The sequence below is a fragment of the Peromyscus californicus genome, unplaced genomic scaffold, assembly GCF_007827085.1.
Source record: "Peromyscus californicus insignis strain IS unplaced genomic scaffold, ASM782708v3 Scaffold_6__1_contigs__length_162567912, whole genome shotgun sequence".
Lineage (NCBI taxonomy): Eukaryota > Metazoa > Chordata > Mammalia > Rodentia > Cricetidae > Peromyscus > Peromyscus californicus.
The window spans coordinates 66,517,794-66,539,788 of NW_026294584.1; the positions used below are offsets into that span (position 1 = coordinate 66,517,794).

At 46.5% G+C, this 21,995-nt stretch overlaps 1 protein-coding gene across 1 annotated transcript in view; it reads right to left on the minus strand.

Moving 5' to 3' along the window:
- Positions 1 to 21,995, minus strand: part of Igf2bp3 (insulin like growth factor 2 mRNA binding protein 3) — a 143,684-nt gene that overhangs the window by 6,186 nt on the left and 115,503 nt on the right. The window contains exons 9-11 of the mRNA XM_052720269.1: positions 20,002 to 20,137; positions 18,073 to 18,198; positions 3,963 to 4,079 (exon numbers count right to left, since the gene is read on the minus strand). Of these exons, the coding sequence (XP_052576229.1) occupies positions 3,963 to 4,079; positions 18,073 to 18,198; positions 20,002 to 20,137 (379 nt within the window). The remainder of the gene's footprint in view (positions 1 to 3,962; positions 4,080 to 18,072; positions 18,199 to 20,001; positions 20,138 to 21,995) is intronic.

Here is a 21,995-nt window from a genome sequence, read left to right on the forward strand (position 1 = left end):
AATGCTGTCTAGGCAGCTGCGCTTCTCAAACTTAAAATGAGGGATTGCTTGAATTATTTGTATAGTCTTTTGTTGCTGAGATTATTAGTAAATTACTCCCAAGTCTGCTTACTGGAAGGACACAGGAAGTTAGCTAATGTTAACTGAGCAGGATCCAGGTAAACTCACACTTCTCTGTTTTTATGGAATGTATGAAATCACAAAAGCCTAGGCTGGGGAAACAGTGAAAATGTTAGGGAGAGGAGCCAGCATGCCCAGAGCCACAAGGAAGGCCTCTGTGACCCTTTGGGCTGAGGAGATGGCTCACTGCTATGCAATGGCAAGGACTGGAATGTGGATGCCCATCTGTAAAACCAGCACTGAGAGTCAAAGATGGGTTCCCCAGATCAAACCAGGTAGCCAGCTAGCCTTACTGAAAAACTCTGGGTTCAACGGAGAGACCCTGACAATCACTACATATTTGCTATGCCGATAAAACACCTCATTGTTCCATTGTAAAACTAGAAGAACAAAAACACAAGTCGGCCCATTCTACAGCTGGAGAGCATCACTGCCAACTGCTTGATGTCGTCGTTTGACAGAGGCTTTAGTTGAAATCTAGTTCTGCTTTCTGCTCCCTTCAAAAAAAAAGCTAACATTTCTGTCACCTAGAGTCAAACCGATACCTAGACCTACTTTATACAGAGTGTGACTTGTTTAGTTCCTTGAGTTTAGTTCAACTTGTTGTTGCGGTTGTTTTAAGTACACTCAGTGACAGGGCCAAGGCTAAGAGTACCCACACACTGACATCATATACAGCTACTACACCCCTCCCCCAGCCCATATTTTTTTATTCTTTATTTTTCTGTGTAGCCCTGGCTGTCCTGGAACTCACTCTGTAGACCAGACTGGCCTTGAACTCAGAGATCTACCTGCCTCTGTCTCCTGAGTGCTGGGATTAAAGGCGTGTGCCACCCCACCCAGCAGGTTACTATCTCTTGAAACATGGAAACGGCTTCATGTCTGTTGACTAACCAAGTCTATTTGTATAAGCATCTGTTAAAGAAATAAGGTTGTGTGATCTTACTTATTGTGTGTTCAGAATAAATTAGGAGTAACTTAAATGTCAAATAAGTGAACACAAATGATTATGATTTGGTGGTACCTAAATATCCACCTCAGGGTCGAGGGGAAGGCTGAGTAAAGCACAAAGCCTGGAGTTGGAATCCCCAGCACCCACATAAAAAGCCAGGCCCAGCCACATGTGCCTATAACCCCACATTAGAGGGTAGAGATGGGTGGATCACCAGGCACACTGGTTGGCCAGCTTATCCGAAACAGCAAGATTCCAGTTCAGTGAGAGACCCTGTCCCAAGGCAATAATAAGGCAAAGAGCAATGAGGAAGATGTCTGAGGTTCTGCACATGTGCACACATACACCAAACCAACCAAGCCCAGCATTCACATGGAGACAAAGGTAACTGTATCTAATGCTACCCACAGAGTGAGAGGCAGCCAGTCTTGCAGATTAAGTGTTTCAGGCTTTCTAGAAACATTTTTCAAGCTCAGAAGACCTCATGAAGGCAGGAAGAAGTGAGTGTGGCTACTTGGTCATGAAATTCTCAATGCAGACTTCCCACAGCCTAAGTTGTGTGTGTGGGCGCGTGTGTGTGCGCATATGTCGGATTGACTCTTTTTAAAAAAAAAAAAAAAAAAAAAAAAAAAAAGACTTTAACAATGAGTATATGTAAATGTGTTGGGGGATGGGGTGTACCTGAATACAGGTGCCCACAGAGGCCAGAAGAGGGTGTCAGATCTTGAAGCTTAAGTTAAAGACCATTTCGGGTGCTGGGCACCGAACTGAGGTCCTATACACCAGCATTATATGCTCCTAACTACTGAGCCTGTCCAATACTGATTTGCAGAAACTCCAGAACTAGCAAGGCAGTAAAGACAGTTCATGCTCCGTGGTTCCCACGCCTATTCCTGTACCACTTCTGATTTTAGCTGGATTTCCTTTCCTGGATTTTGCTGTCTGTTCTGCAAGAGTGCATGTAAGGGCTGTTTCTGTGTTTTGAATTTTAATTTAATTTACACACAGCAAAATTTAACTGTTGTTGTACAGTTTGATGGGTTGACACATGCATGCTCAGGTCACAATGGAGTCTCAAAGCAGTCATCACTCTCCCTTAGTCCCCTCAAGCAGTTTTGCTGTCCACCCCCATGCCCATGGCTAGCAACCAGTGGCTGTCCCTGTAACTCTGCCTTCTCCAGAACTATCACAGCGTGGATTTCCTTTCTGATGTCGGTCAGCAGAAGCCATGAAATTTCCCTCACACTGTACCAGTGAGCTCCTCGTTCCTCAGCGGTATCTATTGTACAGACTCACTACACAGAGGATCACACTTTATCTGCTTGAAGGGCATTTGGGGTAGTTACCAATAAAAATGCATTAACGCCGGGCGGTGGTGGCGCACGCCTTTAATCCCAGCACTCGGGAGGCAGAGGCAGGCGGATCTCTGTGAGTTCGAGGCCAGCCTGGTCTCCAAAGCGAGTTCCAGGAAAGGCGCAAAGCTACACAGAGAAACCCTGTCTCGAAAAAAACAAAAAAACAAACAAAAACAAAACAAAAAAATGCATTAACGTTCTAGTTTTCTTTGGGGGAGGGCATGCTGTGTCATTTCTCATGGGTAGATATCCAGAAGTGGAGTCTATATATTGAACACTAAGTGTATTAAATCTTTTTGTTGTTGTTCTGTTTTGTTTTGTTTTTCAAGACAGGGTTTCTCTGTGTAGTTTTGGTGCCTGTCCTGGATCTCGCTCTGTATACCAGGATGGCCTCAAACTCACAGAGATCCACCTGCCTCTGCCTCCTGAGTGCTGGGATTAAAGGCATGTGCCACCGCTGCCCGGCCTTTTTATTTTTTTAAAGGAGCTTTTAAAAACATAAAACAGGGGCTGGAGAAATGGCTCAGAGGTTAAGAGCACTGACTGCTCTTCCAGAGGTCCTGAGTTCAATTCCCAGCACCCACATGGTGGCTCACAACCATCTGTAATGAGATCTGGCTCCCTCTTCTGTGCACATAATAAATAAATCTTTAAATAAATAAATAAAAAACCCATAAAACAAAGCTCTCACAGGTTGTTTCCTGGAGAAAGCTGTGAACACACAAGCCTGGCGACTTTTGTTTGAAAGCAACAAGCCAAGGTTGGGCATGTGGCTCGGGTGATAGGATGCTCGGATCCCCAGCACCCATAAAAACAGCCCCAAGCTGGAAAGGCAGAGACCGGAGGATTCCTGAAACTCACTGGCCAGGCAGCCCACTGAGTAAGTAAGCTGGGCAGTGACGCCCTCCTCAGAAAATAAGGTAGGTGTGCCTGAGGGGACAGAAGACAGTAACCTGTGGCCTCCATGTATACACATGTGCATGAGTACACACACACACCCCCCCACACACCCCAAACACCCCCTTTGTCTAATACTGAATTGCTTCAGCACTTCCAAATACGGAACCTGCAGAGCACACAGTGATCTCTTGTGATAGACACGAGTGGTCCCACCTCTCCATAACACTCCTCCGTTGATGACACAAACCCCAGTTTTCCTGCTGTCCCTCTAGCTCTGCCTGGCCAAGTACGAGAATGCAATATAGGCAGAAATATCCCATAGCAAGCAACAGGCAACTCCCTTACAGGAAAGACTTCACTACATCCTCCTGTCCTCAAGGGCCAGGTGACAGACGTGGCTCTTAAAAGCACTAAATGTGGAGATGAACCAGAGGAAGTTGTAAGTCAAGATCTCAGAGGCGCCGAGATACTGTGCTCTTTTGCTTCTCCCCAGACTGATTTTTCTGGAGAGAGGTTATCTAACCACACTTAAACCACCGCTGTAGGGTTCCTGTCGTACGTTATCTAACCCAAATTCAGCCCGCCACTTTCACTTTCCCATATCATCAGGAAATCCACAGTGTGCAGAACAGTACCTTGATCGAAGCTCCTGCAAAACGAGAAAGCTGTTTGATGTGCTGGCCCTGCTTGCCAATGATGGCGCCAACTGACAGGGCGGGAATAAACAGGTGCACAGTCTCCGTTTCCGACTGCTGCAAGAGAAGAAAGCCAGGGCATGACGCTTGTCTGCTGCAAAATAAGTCAGTGACACCCCCCCTCACCTCTGGGATGAGCACGTTCTCATCCCGGCAGGAACACCAGGAAGGTTACAGGAAACAGCAACGAATCAACCAGAGTTTACCCACCACGGTCCTTTCATTGTGAAAGGATTGACCAGTCATTAAAAATCTCACTTTTGTCTACATATTTTCCTAAACATAGCTTTGCCTTCTTTTTATTACATTTTTAAACCATGTAGCCTATAGCCAAGGTGGCTTTCAGACTACACATCCCAAACTTGACAGCAGCAAAGGATACCAACTCCAGACTTAGGCAGGCCAGCCGGCCTACCCGCCTGCCTGCCTTTCTTTCCAGAGCTAAGGACCAAACCCAGGGCCTTGTGCTCGCTAGGCAAGTACTCTTCCACTAAGCTAAATCCCCAACTCCAGGCTTTTATTTCTTAAACAACTCTAAGGGAAAAACTCCTACATACGTACAAACCACACCAAATACCATTACCACCCCACACTTATCACACAGAAACGCAGCAGAGAACTAAAAGGGAACCAACCCATTTATTCCAGTCGAAAATCACCGTACGAAAGACGCTTCCCGCCCATGCACATCTTTGCCCTCCCTTGGCATCTGATATACAATCAGAAACCATGTTGATAGCGAAGTTATGAAAGGTTATTCGCAGATGGACTTAGCTGCACACTTCATCCCCCTGCCTCACACTGGTCACACGCGTCCTCTCCAGGCTTTCTTGGTCATTACTGCAGTGCTGAAGGATCTGGTCATTCAGAGACAGCTCAGCAACTCAATTCCTCACAAGGCCATTCCAAGGTGCAGTACCAGTGGGGGAGGGAGAGTTTTGGTGGAGCAGCATCCCTGCTCATGCACCTTATTCTCTGTTCACCCTTTAACAACGGGAAGTGTGTTCCAGGAAGATTTTAACATTAGCCACTGGGATGGTTTGAATGAAAATGGCCCCCAAAGGCTCATAGGGAGTGGCACTATTAGAAGGTGTGGCCTTGTTAGAGGAAGTGTGTCACTGGGGGTAGGTTTTGAGGTTTCAGAAGCCCAAGCCAGGCCTGGTGGCACTTTCTCTTCCTGCTATCTGCCAATCTGAATGTAGAACGCTCAGCTGCCTCTCCAGCACCGTGTCTGCCTGCACACCACCATGGTTCCTAACATGACAATAATGGACTGAACCTCTGAACCTGTAAGCCAGACCCAATTAAATGTTTTCTTCTGTAAGAGTTGCTGTGGTCATGGTGTCTCTTTACAGCAATAAAACCCTAACTAAGACAGTCACCAAAAGGGTCTTGGGGAAGGGACCACAGGTGCTATGTTGGGCCATGAAGATATTACAAAGGAATCCAAGAAGCTGAGATGGAGGAGGAAGATCAGGCTTAAGGAAGCTGCTGCTTGTGGCTGAGATTAGGTGGCACATTTCTCTTCCTGTTTAAACATCCCATTTCCCGCCTATCACCTTTGCCACCCATAATTAGATAAAATATTGTTCCAGAGCTTGTTGCATTTAAGAAATTTGTTTCTTTAAAAAAACACATAGTGGGGGCTAGAGTCATGGCTCAGCTGTTAAGAGCACTGGCTGCTCTTCCAGGGGACCCAGGTTCAATTCCCAGCACCCGTATGGCTAACTACCATCTGTAACTCCAGTTCCAAGAGATCTACCCTCTTGTCTGACTCCTGTGAGCACTGTACACATGTGGTGCACAGACATGCATGCAAGGAAAGCATCCATACACATAAAACAACAGCAAATTCTGGGGAAAAATACAGTGTGGGAAAAAGGTAAGTCACCAACTAAAGCAGAGTATACATTTGAGTTTTCAAGAAAATGTTACAGGTTCACATCTCTAGAGGTGGAAGAAGCTATTTGCAAAAAGAAATGTAAACATAAGTGACTTGGTAAGATTTCACAGAGTTATTTCTTGAAGGCCCCCACCCCACTTTGGAAAAGGAATTGTTAGCAGGAAACAGCTGAAATGACCACAACACAACAATATCAGCAGCAAAGTGCGACGTGTGAGGAGTCTGTGCTGGTCTGAGTGTCCTGGGATGCGACCAAAACAGCAGCCTGGGGACCTGCCCAGCAGAACAAGCCGAGCTTGGAGCAACGGCGCTTTCCATACAGGAGATGGAGCCGAAGCCCAGTGGTCAGCATGCACGCTGTTGGCAAGAGCATCTTCAGTGACTCATCGGCCGTCAGAAGCTGGATGAAGGCATTTCGGAACATCACCCAGCTCCCCAACTGAATGGTTCCAGTTCCATTCCCACCAGCCATCTTGCTGGTCATAAATTATTTCACAAGGGAATTTTCCTCTGAAGACACAGGCAGCTCGTGGAAACGTCTGTCCACTTGACCGTCTGGTACAGCATGTTCTTATATGGAATTCAGCATGAGAAACCATGTTCTCAGGATCCGTCTCAGATAAGCACCGATTTCATTTTGAATAGCGGACCTAAGCAGATAGGAGAAAAAAGCCTCTTCTACCCACAGGTTTAATTGGTCTCTGAGACTTAAAGAAACCCTCTCAGCATCACCCTTCCTCCTGACACATTCCTTGGGCTTGAGTTCACGGTCCTGGACACGTAGGAGACCCTTTCCTGAGCACACTCTTTGAGGGTGAGGGCCAGTCACAGGACGCAAGCTGCTTCCCAGTGGACTGCTGCCAGATGCCTATGGCAGAGCTCCCTTCGGACTCTTGGCAAGCGCCGGACTGTGTCTTGAAATAACGAGAACAAAGCTGTGAGGCCGAAAGCTTTCGTAACTGGTAAAGTCTGCCAGTGAATAATTCCTAATCACCCGCTATCGAGAAGATACAAGCAACTGCAAACAGTGAGGTTAAGTGTATTTACTTTGCAGGGAACAAAATCTCAGGCATCACAAAGGCATGGAGACGTGCCTGGCAGCCAAGAGATCAGCCTCCAGGAACCTGGCAGGATGCCAGTGTTTTCCTTTGGCGGGTAAGATAGGTACTTGAGGGAGGGAGGGGTTGTTTTTAAGTAGATCTGGGTCTGGAACCGAAACCAAGTTTACTCAACTCTATGACCTGAACAAAATACTGAAGCTTTTTTTTTTTAAAAGAGGAAGTAAACCAAGCCTTCAAATGGTGCAGTGATTTATTTTCTTAGAAATGTTTACTGCACCCATGATGAAAAATCTGAAGACCAAGAGACACTACCTGACCTAAGAACAGGACAGCAACTCAGTCTGTTTCTTAGAGGGTGCCTCTGCTGACCTACAAAGAAGTGCTTGCCCATCTTTCTCGCCCCCATCACCAGAATGCTAGTCCCTTCAAGGTCACACTGCCACCTTGGAGCCTTCAGAAAAGAGTGTAAAGAAGCTATCAGAAGTGTAAAGACAAGAGCCCACAGGTTTATTCCTGCCAACCCAACTGCAAGCAGCCAACACGGCCAGCAAGGGGGAGTGCATGCCCTTCGCCAGCTCCAGCTCTTGCCCGGCTCACTGGCTGCCAATTCTCCCTTCCCTACTGTTAGGGCATTTCTGAAAGGAGCATTTCCTGTCATTTATAAACGAGGGACTTGCCAATTAAGTACTGAGTGAGCCAGCTGCCAGGCAGGAACTAGAGACTTTCTGAAATCTGTTGGAAGAGACAGCACTTCGGCTGTTCAGAGAAATCAACCTCACGGGTTCTAGGAGAGAGAACACTTCGGAAGGGTGAGTGGGGGGTGAGTGAGCTGGGGATGGGAGGGGGGAAGAGTGAGTGGGATGAGTGGGCAGAGTTCTGGAATGGGAAGAGGCAAGAAGTTTCTCACAGAGTACACAGCCTTCTCCTGTCACAAAGCAGAAATGACAAAATCTGCAGAAAGAAGACAATTCTAAAAGTCCATAAAAAGTCTTGGTGGTGGTGGCAGTGGGGGTGGTGTCACACACCAAAAACGACTTCTTGGGGCTGGGGAGAGACGTTAGGAAAGTTAAAAACCTGAGCTTGGATCCCCAGCACTTTTGGAAAAGCCAGGCACAGTGGCATGCTTCTATACAGCCGACCCCTGGAGCTCACTGGCTGCCAGCCGAGCCCAGTCAGCGAGCACCAGATCACTGAGAGAACGTGACTCAAAAACTAAGGTGGAGGCTAGAGAGATGGCTCTGTGGCTCAAAGTGCCAGTCATCCAAGCGCGATGATCTCTGCGACAAGCAGCTGCCTCCGAAAAGGCACGTGGTACATGTACATGCTCTGCACATGTGCATGCCTGCATGTGTACACACAAACATACACAGACTCAGACACACACCATACAAACACAAACACACACTATACACAGACACACACAAAAAGATAACAGAAAAAAAAATAAGGTAGAAAGCAATAGAGGGCCGGGCAGTGGTGGCACACGCCTTTAATCCCAGCACTCGGGAGGCAGGGCTAGGCGGATCTCTGTGAGTTCGAGGCCAGCCTGGTCTACAGAGTGAGTTCCAGGAAAGGCACCAAAACTACACAGAGAAACCCTGTCTCGAAAACCATTTAAAAAAAGAAAGAAAGAAAGAAAGCAATAGAGGAAGATGCACGATATCCATCTCTGGCCTCCACATGTACATTGATGCATGTGTACCCACAAACACATACACACACACACACACACACACACACTCACACAAACATGTATGTATGTACACAAACTCTTTTTCTTAGTAAGCAATATGCATCTAAAATAAAACCATAGGTTCGCTCTTACACCACAGGACATCAAAGATTAAGATGACTTTAATAAGTAATTGGAATTCTCTGGGATAGTTGCTAATAGCAAGATTTTCTTTTTTCTTTGGGGGCTGGACATCAAACCCAGAACTTTGCACAGGAAAGAGCTCTATCACCGAGCTACCTCCCTAGTCAGGAACAGAAAGCTTCCTGCTGTGGCATGATCCTTCTGTACACTGTGAATATGTTTTACTCTCACTGGTTAATAAAGAGCTGATTGGCCAGCAGTCAGGCAGGAAGTACAGGCAGGAAAGCCAAACTGAGAATGATGGGACGAGGAAGGGCAGAGTCAGAAGAGTTGACAGCCAGATGGAGAAGGAGTCGGACACACGAAATGGGATAGAGGTAAAAGCCACGAGCCTCGGGGCAGCATACAGATAATAGAAATAGGTTAAGTTGTGAGAGCTAGTTAATAACAAGCCTGAGCTGTTGGCTGAACATTTATAAGTAATATTAAGGGCTGGAGAGATGGCTCAGCAGTTAAGAGTACTGGCTGCTCTTCCAAAGGTCCTGAGTTCAATACCCAGAACCACATGGTAGCTCACAACCATCTGTAATGAGATCTGGTGCCCTCTTCTGGCCTGCAGCCATATATGCAGGCAGAACACTGTAAACATGATAAATAAATAAATCTTAAAAAAAAAAGTAATATTAAGCCTCTATGTCGGTTATTTGGGAAATGGCTGCCGGGACAGGAAAGCTCCGCCTACACTTCTCATCACAAGTGTGGTCACCTGAATGTGGCAGAACATAACCATTTCCAGAGCAAATACCTGAGAACCCTGAGCTCACACCCAGTTGCTAAAAATGACACCACAGACCCATAACAGCACAAGGTAAAAACCAAAGGAACGGACAAGAGAGTGCAGAGGGTTGGGGGTATAGATCCATGGGCAGAACGACCGCTTAGCATTTGCACAGCCCTGAGTCCAATCGCCACACAACATAAAACTCATAAAACTCAACACTGTGCTGCACACCTATGACTCCAGCGCTTCAGAGGAAGAAGGTGGGGACCAGAAGTTCGGCATTATCCTTGGCTACAAATGTGAGTTCGACCTTGTCTCCAAAAAAAAAAAAAAAAAAAAGCAAAGAAGGTGGCAAGATAAATTCGGTAACTTGCCCTATTGCCCTTAAAAATTATATTTTCATGGTTGGAGAGATGGCTTAGCAGTTGAGAGCACTGGCTGCTTTCCCAGAGGACCTGGGTTCGAGTCCCAGAATCCACATGTTGTCTCGTAATCTTCTGCAACTCCAGTCTCAGGGGCTCCACTGTCTTCTGGCCTTCTCAGGCACGGCACACATGTGCTGACATCTGCAGGCCAAACACCCGCACACACATAATAACAAGATAATTTAAAAGAGTTAAATTACAAATATATTTCCCAGAGTAGTGTTCACCAACCAGATACAAATAATGGGGCGTACAGTTACATACACTACTCTCTCCCTTCAAGACCCCCAGTGGGTACCTAAAGCCATTGATCCTTCAAAACCCTACATGTACTGAGAGTTCTCTATAGACAACTTCCTGATAAGCTAGAGAGTAATTAATAAACTAGAACAATAACGTAACAGAAAAAAAGCTGTACAAAAGAGGCCCCTCTCTCTCTCCTCAATAAATACTTTTGGCAGTGGTCAGTTGTGGGTTAATTCAGAACCACAACTGGGGGATTAACACATCAGTGATCTGGATTTAGAAATAAGGGTGAGACTCACAGACAACTACATGAAAGGAGTTTGTTCTAAGTGGTTTCCACAGACACAAGATAGTTCTCAGAACACCTGTTTATGCTCTGCATGTTGATAAAAATAACCCACAAACAGAGAGGCTGCAACATGAAACTTCCTCCCCTAGAATCAAATATTCCTTTCTCTCTGAAAGAAACCCCAGGCTCTGGGAGTTTCCTTTAAGATGTAAAAAGGCTAAGTCCACCTAGACAGCCATGAGGGGCTGCTCCAACATCTATTTTTCTGTCCATGTTTAATGGATACACTGCTGCCCCCTGGAGAGACTGTTTCCCAGCCTCCCTTGCAGCTAGACAAGGCTGGGTGTTATTGTCCAGCTAATATGGTGCCAGTCAAGGGTTAAATACTCAACTCACGCTTCAGGCACCGCCCTTAGGGCCACTGTCACCAACTTTGGCTGGACTGAAAACCAATGGCTGGAGACTGGTGTTACACAGATGGAGTAATAGTCCTAAGAGGTACAGTAGGCTTGCCCCCAGCCTTGGACTGTCTACCTTTGAGCTCTTCTTGTGAAGAAGGAAAACATTTAAGCTACTCCTATACCCCTGTAGCATACAGGCACGCACAATCTTGATCTACACAGCATACCAAAATAGATTCACAAGAGTGAGAACAGACACATGGCAGCATCCCACAGACGGTTTTGGGGCTTGACTGATGCCTAGAGTTTGAATGACAGATGCTCTAAAGATAAAAGGGTAAGGGCATTTTTTGTTGGCGTTTAAACTATTCCCTAAAATAAAACAGAACGGGGTAGAAAGAGAAACACATCAGTGGGGGTGTTTATGCTCTCATCAAATCTTTTCTCACATGCACTGGTGTGAAAAGAAAATATTCTTCCCACCAGCAATTCCGTCCCCTCTCCTGCCCAGTAAACATTCTTGTGGAACAGCTCTTGACAATGAGTGAGCAGCAAGCAACTTCCCATCCACATGGACAAAGCCACGTCTGCAAGCTCCGCCCCCTCCACTGAGATTTGATTCCCGGAAGTGGGGCACAGGTCTCCACCTGGTTAGGACACAGGACAGCTGCTGCCAGAGTCGCCTGAGGAGCTTTCAAAGGAAGCTGCAGGCCCTTCCCGGGGTTCTAGGCAGCCAGCCTGGGGTAATTAGAATGTTCCCTCAGGCAGGCAGATGCTAATGCTGAACTCCACAGAACACTGCAATGAATGTGTGCAAAAGGGACCAGGGACAGAGGAGACCTTGAGGCCCTATCGAAAGACAGGAAAGCAAAAAGGAGAGGCGACCTTCACCCGAAATCCAGTTTAAATTTCCTGCAGACTTCCACAGGACTCATAAAACAAATGTCTATTTCTTCTTTAATCATTATTTTATTTTAGGTGTATGTGTGTGTTGCCTGTGTGTATATTTGTAAACCATATGCATGCCTAGTGCCTGTGGAAGCCAGAAGAAGGGCATTAGATCCCCTGGAACTGGAGTTACAGGCAGTCATGGCTGAGAATTGAACCTGGGTCCTCTGGAAGAGCAGCCAGTACCCTTAACCACTGAGCCATCTCTCCAGCCCCCTAAAACCAATGTTTCTTAAAGACCTCTCCAATGAGAATAATCAAAGCAAAAACTAAGCTACACTTCCTTCCTGGTGCTTTACCGGTGTTAGGCTCGCTCTCTCTCTCTCTCTCTCTCTCTCTCTCTCTCAATCTGTACCTCAATCTATATCTATACCTCATGAAACTACCGTATGAGTCCACTGGCAAAAGGACATTTTTAAGAAAAATAAGTAAATCACCTACGTTTTTATGTAGTTTTAAACTCTTTGTTGTTGTTGTTTTTGTTTGTTTTAAGACTAGGTATGTATGTAGCTCTGGCTGTCTTAGGACTCACTATGTGGACTAAACTGGCCTTGAACTCAAGAGATCCACCTGCCTCTGTTTTCCAAGTGCTGGGGATTAAAGGCGTGTGCCAGCCACCTTGTCTCTCTTGAAAAAAGTAATTTTACGCACATATTTGTAATCTACAAAGGAAAAGCCCCACCCCCACCCCAATTCTGGAGAAAAAAAGATAGAAAGGAAATAATATGCCTCCTTTCTGCTTCTCAGGTCAACGACCAACTCCTGACACTCTTAGGGGACTGGTACCAACAGAAAGGTGAAGCTGAAATGTCTCTCAGCGACACAGACTCAGCAAGCAGACCTGCCAGGGCACAGAGCAGCCTCTGCTCTTTCATCCTTAACATTTCAGCAGTGTCTCCTACAATTTGTAGAAATGTCCACACACACCGAGGACTCCACCTCATCAACCACGAAGAGGAAAAGCTTCCCAGCATCCTGCAAAGTTGGCCCCTTGGGAATGAGCGCTTCCTCTGCGGTCCTTGCAGCCGGCCCCGAGGATGTCCTCAGTTCTTGCCCTGCAGCAACACCGACCTTACTCGAGCAGTTTCTGGGGACCCCACCTCTGAGCTGTAACCCCATCCCTCACCTAATCTGACTGAGCACAAATATCTTCGTAGGAGCAAAGGTCTTCATTCTGTGGTCCTTTGAGCATCTCCGGCCTCCCCATTCTTAAAATTGTGCAAGTCACCTTTAAGACATAATGTGGCCGGGCGGTGGTGGCGCACGCCTTTAATCCCAGCACTCGGGAGGCAGAGGCAGGCGGATCTCTGTGAGTTCGAGGCCAGCCTGGTCTACAGAGCGAGATTCAGGAAAGGCGCAAAGCTACACAGAGAAACCCTGTCTCGAAAAACCAAAAAAAGAAAAAAGACATAATGTGGCTTAGGACAGGCAAAGGAAGCACTTGTTTCTACGGCGACCAAACACAGACCTCTCAGCTGCTTGTGCTCTTTACAGGATACTTGCTGTGGGATGTTTTGTATGGCAAATGTGTTGCTAATTAGTCAATAAATAAAACACTGATTGGCCATTGGCTAGGCAGGAAGTATAGGCGGGACAAGGAGGAGAATAAAGCTGGGAAGTAGAAGGCTGAGTCAGAGAGACACTGCCAGCTGCCACGATGACAAACAGCATGTGAAGATGCCGGTAAGCCACAAGCCATGTGGCAAGGTACAGACTTATAGAAATGGATTAATTTAAGCTGTAAGAACAGTTAGCAAGAAGCCTGCCATGGCCATACAGTTTGTAACCAATATAAGTCTCTGTGTTTACTTGGTCGGGTTTGAGCGGCTGTGGGACTGGCAGGTGACAGAGATTTGTCCTGACTGTGGGCCAGGCAGGAAAACTCCAGCTACAGATACTGGTGAGTCTTTACTCTAGATACTTAAAACGGGCTTCAGAATGAAGACTGTTAATATGATCTCATATGCCTAAAACATTGGTCTACTAACACAGATATATGATGTTTAAAACCACAGTATTAAATCAGGAAAATGACTAGAGGGCAGTTATGGTCTTTTATTTGTAAATTTTAGAAGAATTAAAGTTTTGGATTTTTTTTACTTTATGTGTATGAGTGTTTGTCTAGATGTATGTATGTACACTGCATGAGTGCCTGGTACCTATGGAGATCAGAAGAGGGTGTCAATCCCCTGGAACTGGAATTATGGGTGGTTATGAACCACCACATGAGTGCTGGAAACCAAACATGGGTCTTCTGGAAGAGCAGCCAGTGCTCTAACTGCTGTGCCGTCTCGCCAGCCTCCATAGACAGCTTTGGAGCCTGTCCTGGATCTCGCTCTGTAGCCCAGGCTGGCCTCAAACTCACAGAGACCCGCCTGGCTCCTCCCCCCAAGTGCTGGGATTAAAGGCGTGTGCCAGCCCGGCCTTATTTCTATATTTTGAAAGCAGTCATCTAGCAATTCACTTTAGGACGTTTTGCTACTAAAGTATCCAAATAAGTGTAAAGGATAGACAGTAAGACTGTTCTATCAGTTGGCCATCTGTAATTGAGAGGTTGCTCTACAGAGACAGAACAAGAACAAACAAGAGTTAAAGACATAAATTAATTTACAGCACCTCCATGTACAAACCAGGAGCCCGAGCAACAGAATAGACAGGACCTGCCCAAAGAGAAAGCTGGGTTAGGCTGGTGAACAGCAGTGTCCATTAGACTCAGCCTTATGGGGCACAAGTACTTCGCATAGTCAGCACACTGTAAGTTTAGGTGAATGTCAGGGATGCATCATCTGTAAACGTGAACCTAGCACAATGTGTCCATGTGTAGTAAACTATGGGGTCTATCAGAATTTAAACAACTGTTCCAGCTTGCTTGCTATTGCTGTAATAAATACCATAACCAAAGTACAAGGAGAAAAAAGCATATTTGGCTTATACCTCCTGATCACAGTGTATCGGGAAGGGGAAGTCAGGCAGGAACTCAAGGCAGGAACCGCAGAGGCCATGGAGGAACAATGTTTACTGTCTTGCTCCCAATGACTTGCTCAGCATGCATTTTTATACAACTCAGAACCACCTAAGGGGTGTGGAGGGGGAGGCACCATTCTCAGTGGGCTGGGTCCTGACACATCTATCATTAACCTAGAGAACGCCCCCCAGACTTGCCTACAGGTGAATCTGATGGAGGCATTTCCTCAGTTGAGTTCGTTCTTTCCAGATGACCCTGCTTGTGTCAAGCTGACAAACAACAAACAAAGCCCTACCCCGCACAATTACTGATTTGAATGCACTCTTGAATTTCTATTTTAGGCCTTCCACCTTACTACCAATGTACGCAGTACTCAAGTCTGTAGACAAAAGAAATACTTGACCTGAAAGCCTTCAGAGATCATTCATCCAACACAGGTCTCCGACCCCCACACTGGCTTTCAGGTTGAGGTTTCACTCTGTAGTCCAGGATTGCCTGGTCCCACCAAAGAGCCTAAGCTGACCTAGAACTCCCAGCGATACTCCTGTCTCAGCCACTGGAGGCTGAGATTACAAGTGTCACCCTGCTCAGCTCGGGTTTTTCACTGTGAAAACAGACCCAGGGCAGTGAAGAGCCTGACCTTCGGTGGCACAAAGTCAGAGCAGAGCTAGGACAGACCCGAAGTGACCCCAAGCTTCTTTCCCCAAGACTACTCTCAGGGCACAAACCTGTCATCTGCTTTACACATAGCACCTTCATCTGAGCTGAAGGCTTCGGATGACATGTCAGGAATCCACTCATCCTTGAGATTTGGTTGCCATTCTGTGGCCACTGTTTTGGAGACAGCAGTTCTCTAGGTTACCCAAGGTGATTCCCCTTCTCCAGCCTCCCAGGTAGCTGAGATTATAGGAGCACGCTACCATGTCCAGGTGTTTCTTTAGTTACCGTTGTGAAAGCTATCCTCAGAGTCGTTGCATAATTTCTAGGTCCAAACAACTACATATGGCAGGTGAGTTGCAGAGAAAGATACAAGATTAGAGGCAGGAGCTGAAGCCGAGCAGAGGTCACGGAGACACTGTTTGCTGGCTTGCTCCCCATGGCTTACTCATGTAAAAGCAGAAACATACACCAGAGGGAGACAGCTCACAATACCATATCAGCCTAATAAACTCAAGTACAGAAAGGAAATTCTCATTTCTGAACAGGTAGAGCACCGACAGTCTAGTAATTGGTGTTCCCTGAAGAATGCCCATGTCAATTTTCTTGTGTATTTACTTGGGGCAGCAACACAATTAAATTCTTGACCCGGAACACCTGAACATCTCTGAGTGTGCATGGGAATTACCATTCACATATTTCATGTGCTGAGAGAGTCTAACAAATGGAGAGATAAATTCATCATGGATGACCCTAGAACGCTGGATACTAATGACCACACACTGAATGATGTTCTGCTTTCCTGGACAGATGCCCTCTAGGCTGCAAAGCTATTCTCAAACACCAGATATCAAAGTAAGACTTAGGAAAAGCCCGATGGCTCACAACACTGGGGAAGCAGAGTAGGAGAGCGAGAGTGAGGTCAGCCTGGGCTGCATGGCAAACAAATAAATCCCTCTCGCAGGGCTGGAGAGAAGGCTTGGAGGTTAAGAGCATTTGCTCTTCCTGAGGACCTGAGTTCAATTTCTAGCACCCACATAGCAACTCACAACCATTCATAACTCCGGTTCTAGGGGATCTGACACCCCTCTTCTGACATCCATGGGTATGAGGCACACATGTACACAGACACACATGTGAGCAAAATACCCATGCACATAAGATAAATTTTAAAAATCCCTCCCAATAAATACATTTTGTTATGTGATCTCTATAAAAGGCAAGCTGTTCAATGTTCTGTCTATGAACACAGTAGAATGAAAGAAATGATCTTGGTTCACTGACCAGAAAAATATACAACAGTCAACAGTCAACAGATCCAGCCTATCTAGACTTTCTAAAGCAGTTAACTTCTAGGAGGTAAAGATGAAAGAAAAAATTTCTTTGTGAGACAAAGTCTTGCTGTGGAATCCAGATTGACCTTAACCCCACAATCCTCCTGCCTCAGCAGGAGTGCTGGACTTAAAGGTGTGCACACTGTGTCCAGCATGGAAGTCTCCTAAAATCTCTGCTTCAACTCTCTTCAACAGCAGTTCTCAACCTGTAGTTCATAGCCCCTTTGGAGGCAGACCGACCCGACCCTTTCATAGGGGTCACTGAAGATTATTGGAAAACACAGATATTCACATTATGATTCACAATAGTAGCAAAATTACAGTTATGAAATAGCAACTAAAATAATTTTATGGTTGGGGGGGTCACCACTGAAGGGCTCTAGCAGGCCCAAGCATGGCAAACATGGCTCTGGCAGGCCTTGCCCTTCCCCCATAACCTCTGCCTTACTAACCTGTTAGATTACTTTCCTAAAGCCAACCACCAAGGCCTATTCCCTTATTTGGCCACTTCCTTCCCTCCAAGGCTGATGACCAAGGTCCAGCTACCAAAGTACTGAAGTCCAGCAATCAAAAGTCCCTTTCGGCTACCCTAATTAACATGCCCAATCAGAAGAAACCAACTCATCCTAACTCAGGCTTTCCCCTTTCCCTTTATAAACTATTACTTGCCTAAGGGTCACATCTGTCTCCTACTCTATCCAGAAGCAGTCCTTTGTCCCTTGGGGCAAACACCCCTGTCCCCTTGCTCCTTTTCTCTTCTTTCGTGTCTCGGTCTCTTATTTCCTGCCCTCTGTCCCTCTGGGGCAAATCCCCTTTGTGCTAAGAACTTGGTCTTGGTGTGTCTTGTGCCCACGCAGGTTCTTTCAACCACACCACGAGGAACTGTATTAAAGGGCCGCAGCATCAGGACGGTTGAGAACCACTGTTCTAAGACAACCAGCCTCGACCCCAGTACTGAACCAAAAGACAAAACAAAGCGAATCCACCAACACTAAAGTTTTTATTGAAATGACACCTTTGCACAACTCTACCAACCCCCCAAACTTCAAAACAACTCATGCTTTTTATTTTAGGGTCAAATGAAAAAAAGTTTCTATTGACATGCTCCGCACAGGTGACAGATCGATCACACAGCATACAGTTTGGCATCAACATTATACCATTTAGCTCTGACTGTAGCAAGACTGTGGCATAAAGTCTGATGGCAAAGGCCAGAGAGCTTACCTCAAATTGTGGATACGGAGGAGTCATGGCTGAGGGGGGTCCTGAGGTGGGAGGTGGCATCCCTGAAGTGGGTGGGAACAGACCCAAGGCATTCAGATTCAATCCAGGGATTAAATGCGCTTGAAGCTGCAATGGTAAAAAAAGGTCCCTTAATTTTCACTCAGAAGAATCGAGGGAGTGAGCATTTGTAAATGACGGTATTCAGATTGTGACCTCTTGTCTAACGAAGAAAACGAAGTATCACACTAAGACTCCAGGTTTTGAACACCGCAAGTGTTCCCACAGAACTACAGGCACTGTTCACACCTCTCAGCATAGTTACATTTGAGGGCTGGTTTGCCCAGCCTTGATCCTCAAGGCCAGGGGCTATAGCACTTAAGACAAAATGGCACTCTGCATACGGTGGCCCTTGGAAGCACACCCTGGAAGTCTTACACTAGCTGAAGGTAAACAAGTGAGATGCTCTTTCGGGAATCACAACAGATACATAGAACAAGCAGTGTAAGATCTTCATTCCTTGCCCTCTGGTTGAATCCTTCAGAAATCAGGTCCCATCTTCACACTGCAAGCGCCACAACCAAGCACACCTTTCGGGGTGGATACAGGAGCCATGAAGGGAACACTGTTTGGTTTATTATTATTATTTATTTTTTTTAACTTTTTAAATAAATGTGTGTGGATGTTTTTGGTTGCTTGTATATCTGTGCACCATGTGCATGCAGTTCCCACAGAGGCCAGAAGACGGTGCCAGAGCCCCTGGAAATGGAATTAAGGATGGTTGTGAGCCGCCATGCGGGTGCTAGCGATCAAACCCTGGTTCTCTGGAAGAGCAGCCAAGTGCTCCTAAGCACCAAGCCATCTCTCCAGGCCTAGTTTTATAAGAGTTGAAAAAGGTGGAGACTAGAACTGAACTGGAGTGTAGTGGACACTGTTAACCAGGCCTATGAGGGAGGGTTAATTCTCAGTTAAACACTTAGACCAGCGGCAATCTCGTAAAGATAGGAGACTACCATGTGGGAATAAATGACCAGCACTCCGGGTTCTTCTCAGAAAAAACAGTCTCATTCCCTTCTCAGGCTGCCGTTTCATATGACAGGCCCAACCGAAGTCTGGTAAATCATTTACCTCATGTTGAAGGAGCGCCTTTTTAAAAGACAGACGTTTGCATTCCATGGTCAGCACCATTCCATCCATTAAACAGTGGCAGGAATTGGCTTTCATAGCCCCTGCTACATTTGCCACACGGCACTCTCCACCTCCCGGGTTTACATGGTAACACAGTAAAATCCAACCCTGTGTTTCCGCTGTTTTCTTTGTTCTGCAGAGCGGGAGCCCAGGCCCGCCAGGGTAGCACGCTAGCGCAGAGGATGCACTCACAGCCCTAAACCTGCATCACTGTGTTCAAGACAGGGCCCTTCTGAATTGCTCAGGGTGGCCCTGAACTTGCAATCCACCCCCTCAGCCTTCCGAGTTGCTGGGCCTGCTTCACACTGCCTGGTTCTCAAGCCTGTGTTTCTGACAGTGACTTTGACATGCATGGCACTTGTGATCCTAAGCAGCATGTAAAATAGGAGACAGCACTATCTGATACAGAGAAGAGAGCCGCTGCTCACAAACAGGAGGCAGGGACTCAAATTTAATTCACCTGCCTCTAATCCTCACATCCTTCCTGCACTAGGGCCCTCAAATTAACACAGGAAAGGAGGTCATAAATAACCTTTGGTAGGCAGGTATTAATCATTCCACACGTATCAAGAAGCTGAGGCTCAGAGTTTTCTAATCTGTTAGAAACCACGGAGACAGCTAAACGCCATGCCCAGGCTTCTGTGTTACCCCCGGGTACTCGGGATGGTGCGAACAACTCATTTAAACCACTTTTCATGAAGAAGTGCCCCGAAAGCCATCTTTTAACTCTCCATCAGAACTAACATTCATGGAAGCAACATCGTTTTCGTAAGACTCCCTGATTTTCTTCATTATCTCCTCCTCAGCCTTGGCACACGTTTCCACATTGCCTTTAACGGTGATGGTGCGCTCCGGATTGTACAGCGTGAGTTCCTGCAACCTGGGAGAGGAAGACACAGAACGAGAGTGACTGAGGAAGGGGGCTGAGTGCCTTCAGCCCTAGATGGTGACTGAAACCAAGTGGCAGGGCCCAAATCATGAGAAAGCGACAGATCAAGACCCAAAGACCCAAGATTTGTGAGAACTTCCTTCCCATTCCATCAATGACTGGGCACACGGTTTCATTACGTCCATGTTTTAAACACGGCTTTCTTCTTCTTTTTTTTTAAAGGTATTTTTAAATTTTTTTTTTTTTTTTTTTTTTTTTTTTTGGTTTTTCGAGACAGGGTTTCTCTGTGTAGCTTTGAGCCTTTCCTGGATCTCGCTCTGTAGAACAGGCTGGCCTCGAACTCACAGAGATCCGCCTGCCTCTGCCTCCCGAGTGCTGGGATTAAAGGCGTGCGCCACCACCGCCCGGCGTATTTTTAAATTTTTAATTAATTTTATTTCATGTGCATTGGTGTGAGGGTGTGAGATCTCCTGGGACTGGAGTTAGAGACAGCTGTGAGCTGCCATATGGGTGCCGGGAATTGAACCTGGGTCCTCTGGAAGAACAGCCAGTGCTCTTTACCACTGAGCCATCTCTCCAGCCCCCACAACTTACTTCCTGACCCCTCATCTCACCCTGTGACAGTGAACGGAGGAGGAGGAGGACCAGAGGGATGACGGTACTGCCAGGATGCTCCTAGTCTGTCCTGGCCAAAGCGAAGCAGGACCAGATCCGCCTGTCTCTGCCTCCGGAGTGCTGAGATTAAAGGCGTGTGCCACCACCGCTGCCTGGCTAAAATTTTTATTTTTAGTTAATTTCTTTATTTTTGGTCTTTCAAGACAGGGTTTCTCTGTGTAGCCCTGGCTGTCCTGGACCTCACCACATACACCAGGTTGAACTTGAACTAGGAGATCCACCTGCCTCTGCCTCCTGAGTGCTGGGATTAAGACATGTGCCACCACCGCCCAGCCAACTCAGTTTTTTAAATGTTTCCCATGACTCTATTTATAACCCCTAAATAGACATTAAGGAACTTGCTTAGCCTGGTCCTGCTGAAGCTTCAAAGCCAGGAGAAATTCTGTCTGGGTGACCTAAGTCTATAGTAGTCAGCAGCCTTGAGAGGAAAGGCAACATTTACCCACGAAGAGGACTATGGACCTAGGCTCAAAGGATGGAGGGAAGGAGGATGAGCGTCCTTCATCTTCTCAGAGCTAAACACCCTGCTTCCCTGCTGGAACACGGTGGAGACTAGTCTTGCACCACATGGATGGGGCAGTATTCCTTTTCCTCATGGGTATAAAATGTGAATCATACAGTGAAGAAGTGAGTTCTGTAATGGAGACTAAGTTTCCTTAGAATACACGTATGTAAGCATGTATGTAAGCACGTATGTAAGCACAGGCATATTGAACCTCCACTCTCAAGCCATCCCTGTCAAGCATTCTGTTTGTAATTTTATCGTTCATTCTCAGCTCATCAGCCCATCTGAGGTCCTATGATAGAAACCAAGGACTGTCACCTCAGAAAAACTTTTCCTTATTATCAGAGCAGGTGTGTACCCCAGACGTGATAGCCCATCTCTAAAATTATGCCCCTTGCAAAGAAATCAGCAGTCCCTATACACGTGGAAGAGGGCTGACTTGTGTAGACCATACAGGGAAACAGCTGGTCTGGAAACTCTGAGATTTCATCCTAAAGACATTACAGCTTCCAGCACCTTCTCTTTCTTGGCTCACTCCCTCAGGGAGAGGGCAGTAGCCCTGTGAACAGTACTGCAGTATGGCTGCTTGTGGATCCCTAGCCCACATGGACAAGCCATGGGATACATGTTGACTATTGCCTTAAGCTGTCAAATGGAATAATTTGTAAC